This window comes from Mus caroli, unplaced genomic scaffold (genome assembly GCF_978045245.1).
Source record: "Mus caroli unplaced genomic scaffold, Mus_caroli_1 scaffold_12, whole genome shotgun sequence".
NCBI lineage: Eukaryota > Metazoa > Chordata > Mammalia > Rodentia > Muridae > Mus > Mus caroli.
The window spans coordinates 39,235,085-39,247,626 of record NW_028227267.1 but is presented as its reverse complement, the minus strand read 5'-3'; the positions used below and the strand labels follow the sequence as shown (position 1 = coordinate 39,247,626).

General features: G+C 38.2%; 1 protein-coding gene across 1 annotated transcript; it reads right to left on the bottom strand.

The window, feature by feature from the left end:
- Positions 1-340: 340 nt before the first annotated feature.
- Positions 341-1,315, bottom strand: LOC110285347 (olfactory receptor 11H4-like). The gene has a single exon (XM_021151417.2). It carries the CDS (start codon positions 1,313-1,315, stop codon positions 341-343), a length of 975 nt encoding a protein of 324 aa, XP_021007076.2.
- Positions 1,316-12,542: the final 11,227 nt, after the last annotated feature.

Sequence of the window (12,542 nt, the reverse complement as noted above, 5' to 3'; positions counted from 1 at the left end):
TAATGAGGGAGATGTATAATGAAAGATCATGAGAACCTGAGTAGACCATCTCACATAGGAATCACATTTTATTTAGGCTTTGAAAAAATTCAAAGCTTCTGGAAAACGAATTCAAAGCTTGGCATGGCAGTACAGACCTGTAATCCTAGTACTTGGAATGTGGAGGTAGGGGAATCAAGTCTCTACAAGGTCATCCTGAGTTTGAGGCTAGCCAGGGCCACATGAGACAGTGTCTCAAAAACATAGAACAAAGAGAAAAGACAAGTGAATGAATTAATACATCTTGACACATCTCCAGTTTGTTATTTATTAGAATATGAAAGTATGACACAGATATGACTCATATATTTTTGACAATTCTCATCCCTAACAGAACTTTCCTCAGAGCAAGTTTCATGTCCTTGTTACGAAGGCTATAAATCAGAGGATTAAAGAGAGGAGTCATTACAGAGTATACAAGTGTAAGGATCTTCTGCATCAAAGTTGAAATGCCATATGTAGGACTCATGTACATTATCATTACTGTCCCATAGAAGAGTGACACCACAACTAAATGGGAACCACAGGTAGAGAAGGCCTTACGTCGGCCAGCTGCAGAAGGAACCTGAAAAATAGCCTTGAGCAACAAAATATAGGACCGAAGAATGTATGCAATAGTGAAAAACAGGGAAAGGGAATTTTGGACATAAAGCATTAATTTGGTAATAGGAGCTGGGACACAGGACAAAGCCATCAATGGGTCCATGTCACAGAGGAAGTGATCAATGATATTAGAACCACAGAAGGGAAGTTGGGAGATGGAGAACACAGGGATTGGGTACCCAAGGAATCCAATGAGCCAGCATGAAGATACCAGAATGCAACAAAGCCTCCTTGTCATGATGGTAGGGTAATGTAATGGGCGGCAAATGGCCAGGTACCTATCATAAGCCATTACTGCCAGAAGGAAACATTCAGTTGTACCCAGTGAAAAGAAGAAATAAAACTGCAGGAAGCACCCTGTAAAGGAGATGGTCTTGGTCTTAGACAGAATGTTGGCTAGTGTGTTAGGAGTAGTGGAGGAAACATACCAGATTTCAAGGAAGGCAAAATTTCCCAGGAAGAAGTACATGGGGGTATGTAGACGGGAGTCACATCTTACTGCACAGATGATGGCTCCATTTCCCAACAAGGTCAAGACATAAAACACCAAAAACAACACGAAGAGGAAAATCTGTATCTTCCAGGAACCAGGAAATCCCAAGAGAACAAATTCAGTTACATGTGCTGCTGATCTGTTCATGGTATCTAAATTTCTTCGAGGAAAAAGAGACATGAGTTTAATCCCAATTCCCTTACTTTCAATATGTCTGAAGGTCTTTATGAGTGTCAAACTTAAGTTCTACAAGGAAACACAAGACTATTCTGAAAGCAGATTGAACCAATCCAATATTGTTTTGAATTGAGTGTGTTTTTATACCAATGATATAACCTTTTTCTTTTCTCCTTCTTGATCCTCCTGAGATAGGAGTCAAAGGCGATTTAGATAATTAGAGATAGCTAAGGTGAAGAACACTGACTGTCTAGACAAAAGTAGCCCCAAATAGCCCTACATTAAGATTCCACAGCACTAACCTGTATCCTATAGCACTTATAGAATCTAAAACCTTTCAGGAAATGCATCAGTCGATTGCCAATTCTGGAGCCAGGAAGAATAGAGTCATCTTCTGCCTTTACTTCTTTACCCACCATTCATCTTTAATGACATAAACGCTCATAGGTCCTGGTGCTTGAAAAGTTTTTCACCTATATCCCCCTCTCATCATGTATTTCTCATCCTTCACTATCTAAGAAATTTCTTGTTGAGTGTTCTTCCTCTTGAGTTTGTTAGCTGCACTGATCTTAGTGAGACACAATTCTGAGTTCATGGAATATACTAACAGTTTGGGCTACTTATTTAGTATCTACAAGCTACACCAAAAACTTTGAGTATGGGCACCAACCATCTCTTTCTATCTTCATAAATTGTGATATCATTCCTCAAATGTCTCCTGAGCATAGGTGTCATTTAGAAGCAACTTGAGAAGCAGCTGTCCTTAAAACTGATCATATGGATAATCTTGGCTAACTCTGATTAATTTTGGGCCTCCTGCACATGGTTCTTTCTCTAATTCATCTCCAGTTGGGAGTGATGCTCAAGGACTCACAGATCCTGGCTGACACTACATCTTGGTGGATGACTGAAGGTCTTACAACAGGACCCAGATCCAAATAGTTTCTATAAAGATCTCCCCACCCTTTAAGCACTCTCCTCTGGTAGAGGAAACATGCTGCAGACGCTAAGGAGATCTACTCTCTTAGTGCCCTGAGTAAGCTAGGATGGAATCTGAGTGCTTGGAGCTTTTTTCTGTCTGTGGTAAAAGAGTGGACATTCATGAAAGGGGTAGATTCCTTCCACTTCCCTTCTCCAGCAACAGATAAGAAGCCTGGGAATTGGATTCTCAAAGTGCAGACAAGCTGTCCTTTTTGCTCAAGACTCAAGCTGTTCTTGTCGCCAGATATGATAATAGGAAATGGAGTATACGTCAGTCCCTACCCATGGGATTTAGACATCTCACAGTTCTCCCTCTCTCCAAGCACTCTGCTCCAATATAAGCATGGCCTCCTTTTTCACACTCCCTCCCTATGCCTTCCTGTCACTCACAACACTGCTTTACTTAATTCTCAGCACAAAAAAAAAGATAAAGGCTATAATCCTCAATGGAACAATTTCATAAAAATCAAATCTCTTTATTGTAAGAAACGGGCAAAAACATCACAAGAATAGAGTAAGGTAGCCACTCAAAGACATAACATTCTTGCTCTGTTCTAAACTTGGTCCATCTCAGTGAGGTTCATATAGTGAAAATGGACATTTTGAAGCCATGGAGGTTTACTTAAGGATTCAAACTTTCACTACAAATTATACTTTTATACACTTACGGACCACAAAAAAAGAAAACTGTGACAAATAGAACCTAAAAAACATGATTAGGTTTGTAGTTTCCTTTTCACCTGATGTATCTTTCATTATTGTCTACAATTGCTCTATCTTGTTCTTCTAATTGTTGTATTATATCCACACAGTTGTTTACAAGTACACACACACACACTCATAATAATAATAAATACTTGTTGGACTTTTGTGTTTTTGTTTTTTTTTTTTAGAAAACTGCCTGCTTCATACTGGAATTTGTTCATTAGCAGTCTTATATCATTGGTATTTAATTTCTGCAGTTCTTTGAAATTCTGGATATTAGCTATCTGTTTGGAGAATAGTAGTTAAAAATTTACCTCAAAGCTATGGATTATCTGTTTGCTTTGATGATAGTTTCCCTTGCTGTGTAGAAAAAATTTAACACCATGTAGTCTTACATGTTGGTACATGGGACAGGTGCCTGTGCCATTAAAGTTCTGACCAAAAAATAAGGTCCACCCCAGCACCTCAAAGAAACTTTGCTATGCTTTCCTCTAGCAGTTTCAGAGTTTGGGTGGTTTAATTTGAAAAGAATAAGACAGTTTATTCTAGACCCAATTTGAGTGACCATGGCCTGGGAGCACAGATACAGGTTCCCCCGATTTCCAAGTTCCAATGTGGAAGCAGTTTCACAAAACTTTTTATTGTTTCACAGAACAGAGAAAACTGTAAATCAAGACAAGTTTACAATACATTGCTGTGTACCTCAGAGGGACGTGCACAGTAGGAGGGGGCACATTTTTCTACAGGCCCAAGATGTTGTCTAATGACATTCCAAGCTTTCACATCAGTAGAAAAAGGTTGCCTGCTTAAGTCAATAGATTCTAAAAGGTTTTATTTATTATTACCGATGATAGTTCTGACAGAGGGGACAAAGAATGGCTGTTGTAGAGGGCCGTAGCTTACCTCAAGATAGGGTAATTAGCCTCTGGACCTGCAACATTCCAATGTCTGAAGAGTACTGATTTTTGTTCTTTTATTGAAAACAGATTCTTTTTCATACAAAATATTCTGACTGTGGTTTCCCCTCCAGCAGCTTTTGCCAGATCCCACAACTCTCCTGCCATCCAAACATATACTATTTCTTTATCTGTCTATCTCTCTCTCTTTCATTAAAAATGAAATGGACATCTAAAAAATAATAAAAACAAAATAAGTTAAATAAAAACCACAGTAAAATAGCACAAATCAAGCAGAGTGAAAACAGCCAAAGCAAAAGAAGCACACATAGATGCAGAGACACACATGGTCACACAGACAGGAATCCCATAAAAACAGAAAAACAGAAACCATAGTGCATACAAAAGGACCTGAAGATAAAAATAAACAAACAAATAAAAAATACCCTGGCAAGGCATTACAAGACAAAGAATCTCCAAAAATGCCATGGAGTTTGGCATTTGGTTGGTCATTTACTGTTGGGCATAGAACCTGCCCTTAAGAATAATTTGTATACCCAGTAAGTTTTAAATTAGAATCTTTGACCCACTTCAAGTTGACAGTTTTTAAAATGAGAAGTAATATGCTTGGGTCTCTAGATTCTCTTACCCACAGAAGGAAAACATTTCATCGCAGAAACTCTGCTCCCCTTACACAGGCTATATGTCTCTATGTCTTGTGCCTACATAACTTCTTCTGCCTCTGATCTTCTAACTTTGGTCCTTTACTAGCTTGTCGTATAAAAGGGCTCAAAAGGTCCCCCAAAACTGTTAGAGTCCGAATTCCTTCCAGAGGGTATTCTTACTCCTCAGAAAAAAAGCCATATTCTCCATCAGTTTGACCCTGCATTTGTCAAATTGCTCTAGATTGGCCCACCTTCCCTTAAACACTACATAGGGTTATGTCCTGGGCCTCTTAGGACAAGGGTATGATACAGCCTGAGACACACACAATTGCCTCTATTCTTAAATAGCTGGAAAGGACTATTTCAAAATGACCTGCCTGCTTATGAAGTTTTATCTTTGGTTGGAATCTTTCTCTCTCTCTCTCTCTCTCTCTCTCTCTCTCTCTCTCTCTCTCTCTCTCTCTCTCTCTCTCTCTCTCTCTCCCTCTCTCTCTTTCCCCTCCCTCTCTCCCTCCTAGAATGTATTTATTTTCTCTTATAGGTGAGTATATGTGCACCATGTGTGTGGTCCTCTGTAACTGGAGTTACAGATAGTTGTGAACCACTATGTGGGTGCTGGAAAATGAACCTAGGTTCACTGCAAGAACAACAAGTCCTCTTCCCCACTGAACCATCTCCCTTATTTTAATTCCCAAAACTATAAAACTGGTGACCTATCTTCATTATATATCTAAATATAACATGTGTGAACACATCTTTTAGCTTCCCAGACAGTCTGTGTTCTATCCCTCCAGCCTCTACGCTATCTGTGATGTTTTCTCACAAACCATTGACCTTCTACAGATGCCATTTCATACCCAGCTACTTCCAACTCTGTTCTCTGGGGTCAGAAGAAAGTCTTGATGACTACAGCTTCTACGCTACCCTCTCTTTAACAAACAGAAAAGCAAGCTAGTCTCTATTATGGTATTTTCACAAAGTTGGTTCAGAAATCTCAAACTGTTACCTGTCGAACACAGGAGCAAACTTGACACCATATAGCTGAAGCTTGGTGCCCAGTGGCTGGAGTCTTTGACAAGAACTGAACTTTGAGCATGCAGCACTACCCTTATTTGCATATCATTTATATGATATTTATAGCATAAGTCATATAACTGGAAATTACATGCACAGAAGCTCTGACCAACCTCCACTGCCCTCCTTCACAAAAAACAAATTGTATGCCAGGAGCTTAAACAAATAAACTCATCTGAATAATAAAAATACTATTGAAACACAGAGAGTCCTTCATCCCAATGCATTATTCCATGATATAAACATAACTTTTGTTACTTCTGAATCTGTCACTGCCCTCTCTCCTAAAACGTTCCTATACCTTACCAGCTGTCTAGCCAGCATACCAAAAAGAATTATCTTTTTCATATATGTTAAGCAAAATACTCACAGTCCCACCTAGATGAAATGAAAACAAAAATGAGATTCTTCTTTTTTTTCTTTTTTTTTTGAGGTTTTTATTTTATTCTTAACTATGTATATATTTATGTTCCTATGTGTTTTGTGCATGTCCCTAATAGGCTACAGTCATCAGAAGGTCAAACCTGGGACTTCTAGAGGGGAAGTGAGTTTTCTTCAGCCACACTTTAAAGAGGAGGAAAATGAAGGTAGATTTATAAAGGGAGACTTTTCTCCCTCCATTTCATCTGGTGGAATTAATTTTGTTGGAGAAACTGGGAGGCCATTTTCAAATATTTGGACAGTAAATTAGGTATCAATGGCCAAAGAAATGTATTTATTAGCTGAACAAATAATATGTGCAACTATGTGTATTTAAGCAATAATAGTTTTACTGTAGGTTAATATTTAATGATCTGATGAAATATCTTGAGGGGTCTTGAGAAGCATGTAATGGTAAGAGCACAGGCTGCTCTTGCAAAGGACCTGAGTTCAGTTCTCAGATCCCAGGTTATGCAGCTCACAAGTTTAGTTCCATAGGTATCAGGTGCCTCTGGCATCCACAGGCACCTGCGCTTATATACCTGCCTCTACATACATAAAAGCTTAAAAATAATTAAAATATGTCTTTTTAAACAGAGTAAAAAACAATAGTTTACATATATATTGAGACTTTTTGTAAATTTTATATTTCTTATTTGGGGTATTGGAGGTCACCAGAAATGTAAAGAAAAGAAGTTTGCAAGGTCGAAAATAACACAGTTTCAAAGGAAGGATCATTTGTGGTCCCTAAGAACAAAGATTTGGGCTACACTACTTCAAGTCTCTTGTTTGTGCTTGTTTTAGATGATGATGATGATGATGTAATTTTATGTGTATGACCATTTTGCCTTCATATATGTCTGTGCACCACCTATGTGCCTGTGGCCAGAAAGGGGCATTGTATCCTAAAACAGATGATTGTGAACTGCAAATGGATGCTGGAACTCAACCAGGACCTCCAGAAGAACCACCGCTGCTCTTAACCACTGAGCAGCCTCTCTGCCCGTGTATGTGGTTTTCAAGGAAAAAAATAGTGAATTGAAAAGACATGTTTTACCATATTTGTTCAAGCAACTCAATAAGTGAATTGCAGATGTTTATTTGAAAAACATAAATCGATCTCTTTCTCACCTACAGATGACAGATGAAGGGCTTACATGTTTTTAAACAGAGAACTAGAGTCATGAGATCTGAGTTTCCTGATTTCTTTTCTGAGAATCAGATCATGCCTGTTTAATGTAAATAATGACAAGGACAAGTCCCATATACACTGACAAACAATGCAATTTATTCTCCCTACTGCTGTACCCTATAAGAGATTTATTGACAACAACATTATTTTTTTTCTGGAAGCCTTTGGAGAAAATGTAGATAGGTAATGGAATATCAAAGAGAGAATGCTTAACTAAAAACGAATGATCAATTTTCATAAGAATGGAATAGACTGGCTCAGCAATTTCCATAATTCCATCTACTAGAAGTTTTGAAATTACTTTTTTATCATATTATATTTTTAATTAAAACAGGGTTTAAACTTAAATATATTTTGATCATATTCTTTACCTCTCCCAAGATCCTCCCCGACTCTGTATCCACCCAACTTGAAGTTCTTTCAAAAAAAAGAAAAGAAAAGAAAAGAAAAGAAAAGAAAAGAGAAGAGAAGAGAAGAAAAGAGAAGAAAAGAAAAGAAAAGAAAAGAAAAGAAAAGAAAAGAAAAGAAAAGAAAAGAAACCCAATACCAAAACAAACCTCACAAAATCAGAAAAATGAAATAAAACCACACTCAAAAAGAAAACTCCAAACTGTAACCAAATAAAAGCACACAAAAATACTGTAGAGTCCATTATATGTTGGTCAACTATTCTTAAACATAAGGCCTGATCTGGAGTAGTTTAAATATCCAATGTCCTCTATTAGTGGAAACTGATTTTTCCCTCTCCCAAAAGGTATAAATGACAACTCAGTGGTTAGCTTCTACCCCACTGGCTAGGTTTCCTGACCTTACTTTCAAGTATAGGTTAGCAGAGTGAAATTCTAACACTTCATGCTGTTTCTCATGCATTTGGAATTTGTAAAGCAATTTCTCATCAATAATTCCCAGGGATCAGCTTCTGTATACATTCTGTTTCAGTACAAGAAAGTAAGCCAGTTACCAAACCTACCAGTGCAAGTGTGATGGCTTGGTTAAAACTCCTTCTTCCCAGGATGCTCACTCAACACATTGTCTTTCCAGGTAGCTTGAGAAAAGGAGTATTCCACTGGACAACTCCTAGGAAATGAGATTGTTTCTGAATAATGCTTTTATATTCACAATAATAAAATATTTTTAAGTGTAACTGCCTGAACTCACTATTCATTTCACAGTTGTGACTCAGGGAGAGTTCAAAATTTTTCACCTAATGAATATTTGTCCTGAATTCACAGTTGAAAGTTTTGGAGCTTTGTCTAGTTGGTTGGTCGGTTAGTTGGTTGGTGGGTTGTTTGGTTGGTTGGTTGCTTGCTTGCTTGCTTGCTTGCATGCTTGCTTGCTTGCTTGCTTGCTTGCTTGCTTGCTTGCTTGCTTGCTTTTGAGACAGGGTCTCACTATACAGCCCCTTCTGGCCCAGAACTTGCTATGCAAACTGGTCTTGCATTCACAGTGAGTTGCCTGCTCTTACATCGTGCATGTTGGAATTAAGAGTATGTGCTTGTTCCACATTTGGAACTTTCAACCTATGCTGTTCTCACCTCCTTTACCTCTTTCCTGAGAAACCTCAAATAATTAGATTTATTAAGTAAAAGGTACCCTATAATCTCCCTGAGCTGGTTATAATCTGGACCACTCATCTATTTCTCTTAGATGCAGGATAGCTGTACAAGATGTAAGGATAGGAACTCTACTGGAGAAAGCAATGAGCACAGTAGAGCCTCACCTTATCTCAGCATCAGGCATCTCCTCAAGAGCTCTGTGAGGAAAACTTACAAAGGGGAATGGATACATCTCTGTGTTCACCTCACTTCACTTCTGAAAACTCCAGAGACTTGATTCTTGCTGAGATGTTTAACTTGTAACCTTCTCTTAAGAGTATGTTTCCTCTCAGGGACTACTACAACCACTCCCTCTCCCTCTCCAGGTGGTCTCAGGGGCTTCCTCATTTCCCCTGAAGAGCATTTGAAGTGCATTCTTTTATTAACTCTTGGGATTTACATGGAATTTAGTATATTTGTTTTCTTATGTATTAATTCTAGCAGATTGTCTAGAGTTAAGGAAAAGGAGGAGCTACTAAAAATGGCACACAATTCTTGGAGACTTCCAGTTGTACCCCATTAAGGTGTCACCCTCTGAGTAGCAGTGAAACAAGTAGTCGTTGGTGAGCAAAGCTTTCCCTTCTAGTAAAGATGACGTACATCAACACAGAGAAACACCAAGCTATGTTCTCTTGGTCTCATAAAATATCAAGTCTAAGTCAGACAAGGTGGTACATGCCTTTAATCCCAGCAGTCAAATGGCAGAAAGAGCTCTGTGAGTTGGAAGCCAGCTTGAAACTATATAGTAAGTTTGAAATCATTTGAGGCTACATAGTGAGACCCTCTCCGTAAATAATTTTTATTATTTATTTATTTATTTATTTATTTATTTATTTATTTATTTATTATATGTAAGTACACTGTAGCTGTCTTCAGACACTCCAGAAGATGGCGTCAGATCTCATTACAGATGGTTGCGAGCCACCATGTGGTTGATGGGATTTGAACTCAGGACCTTAGGAAGAACAGTCAGTGCTCTTAACAGCTGAGCCATCTCACCAGCCCTGGTAAATAATTTTTAAATGCTCCAGTTCCAATAACAAAAATGAGATCAAAAATCATTATCTTAGAGGGACACAGCCCAAGCACAAAAAGACAAGTACTGCTTAGTTCCATTCACAGATGGAATCTAATGAAGGTGAGCCATAGATGTGGAGAGTTACCAAAGGCTTCAAGGTAATAAGACAAGGAGAGAGGTAGGGAAGATGAAGGAAAGGGTACTAAGTTTCAGTTGGACATGAACAAGAAGTTCTCATGGCTTTTCAGCCAGAATTGCCATCTTCCAGGAATTTACCAAAATGGAAAATACAGTAGGAAAAGGAGAGAAAGATGGCAGACATTTTTTTTTTTTTTTTTTTTTATGGTTGGGAGTCATGAAATCTGATCCCCATGATTAGCTATTTGACAGTTGATGGATTCTGGAAAAGGAAGAGCCACTTTTCTTTGGTAATATAAGAACTGAGAGGCTAATCACCAAATGAACTCCGTAGGTATTAAATTTAAAAACAGAAAGGAAGTGTATTATGCTGGGAGGGAGACCAAGAGTCTAGAGAAAAATTGAAGAGATGGGAATGAAAGGTAGATTGGATTCACACAAATTGTATGCATTTATGGATAGTAAATAAAATATTTTTTATCTGGAGTTTTTGTGCATATGTAGTATATGTGTATAATATACATATGTTCGTGTGTGTGTGTGTGTGTGTGTGTGTGTGTGTGTATGTATGTGTGTGTGTGTGTGTGTGTGTTCGTGTAGAAGTCAGTGGTTGATCTGGGCATTTTCCCCATCACTCTACGCTATATCTTTTTGAACAAGAGTTTGTTCAGTGAATTTACAGTTCCTAACTTCAACTATATGTTTGGATAGCAAGCTCCTGCAGCTTACCTGTTTATAGTCCCACAATCCCCACCATCCAATCTCCACTATTACAGAAAAGCTCGACTCTACCTGGAATTCTTGTAGGTGTAGGGACCTCACGTCCTCGTACCCTACTCACTGAGACATCCCTTTAGCCCTCCCTGCTTGGCAGTTTCAATTGCTTCCATCTCTTTGTTAAGTTTCTCCAGCAGAATATTGAACAAGTTCACTCTTTTCTCTCAAAAAAACATTAGTTGTCCTTAAATTAGTTATTGTAGATTTTTCATTTGAGAGTTATCACATCCTGATTACTATCCATTAAGCTTCCCTCTCTATATTTTGCCTGTTAGGTGATGTCATCTTTCCTGAAAACACTTCATGCTTGTTAGTACATGACGTAATCTATTCTAGATATTAAAATTTAGGTACTTATTCTAGTCTTTGTGCTGTGAATGTCCCCTTTCAGAACTTCTAAGTGGGCTTCTTATTTTCTTTCAGTCCATAGTCACTCTGTGACTTCAGGACTCTGTAGTGTCATAGGTCCAGGTGTAGAGGTGAGTACAATATCATGTCACACCTAAGTTAGAAGAGAGCAAAGACAATTTGGTAATTTGGGAGGCTTGCAGGTAAGTACACAAAAAGAAGATGGTTTATAAACAACAAAATCACTTGTATATTGATAGTAAAGTAGAAGATCATGGGCTACAATGGCCAAAGAAGGTGTCTTACAAGTGGTAGGGCATAAAATATTGATGGAAAGATTGAGGTTTTACACAACAGATACAACAAGCAATTTTATACAACAGAGGAACATATTAGAAACAAGAGCAACTAGAGAGTCAAGACACTTCTCTAGTTGAAAATAGTCTGATTATTGATTACTGTAATAGAGCCAAAGTTTTAGAAAATAAAGTGATCATGGTTTTAATAATATTAAACCAGATTTTATGTTGAAAAAATGTTTATATTAAAAACAAATAGCAGAGAGAGATTCAGAGTAAACTCTTTTGGGGGGGTCATTGGCCATTCATTTGTCCCCAATATAAACTATCAATATTCCATTTTTTCTTTATTTTTCTTTTTTTTAATTTTTAATATTTTTATTACATATTTTCCTCAATGACATTTCCAATGCAATCCCAAAAGTCACACATACCCCCCCCCACTTCCCTACTCACCCATTCCCATTCTTTTGGCCCTGGCATTCCCCTATATTGGGGCATATAAAGTTTGCAAGTCCAATGGGCCTCTCTTTCCAGTGATGGCCGACTAGGCCATCTTTCGATACATATGCAGCTAGAGACAAGAGCTCCGGGGTACTGGTTAACATAAGGAACTCAAGAAGGTGGACTCCAGAAAATCAAATAACTCCATGAAAAAATGGGGCTCAGAACTGAACAAAGAATTCTCACCTGAGGAATACCGAATAGCAGAGAAGCACCTGAAAAAATGTTCAACATCCTTAATCATCAGGGAAATGCAAATCAAAACAACCCTGAGATTCCACCTCACACCAGTCAGAATGGCTAAGATCAAAAATTCAGGTGACAGCAGATGCTGGCAAGGATGTGGAGAAAGAGGAACACTCCTCCATTGTTGGTGGGATTGCAAGCTTGTACAACCATTCTGGAAATCAGTCTGGCGGTTCCTCAGAAAATTGGACATAATACTACCGGAGGATCCAGCAATACCTCTCCTGGGCATATATCCAGAAGATGTCCCAACCGGTAAGAAGGACACATGCTCCACTATGTTCATAGCAGCCTTATTTATAATAGCCAGAATCTGGAAAGAACCCAGATGCCCCTCAACAGAGGAATGGATACAGAAAATGTGGTACATTT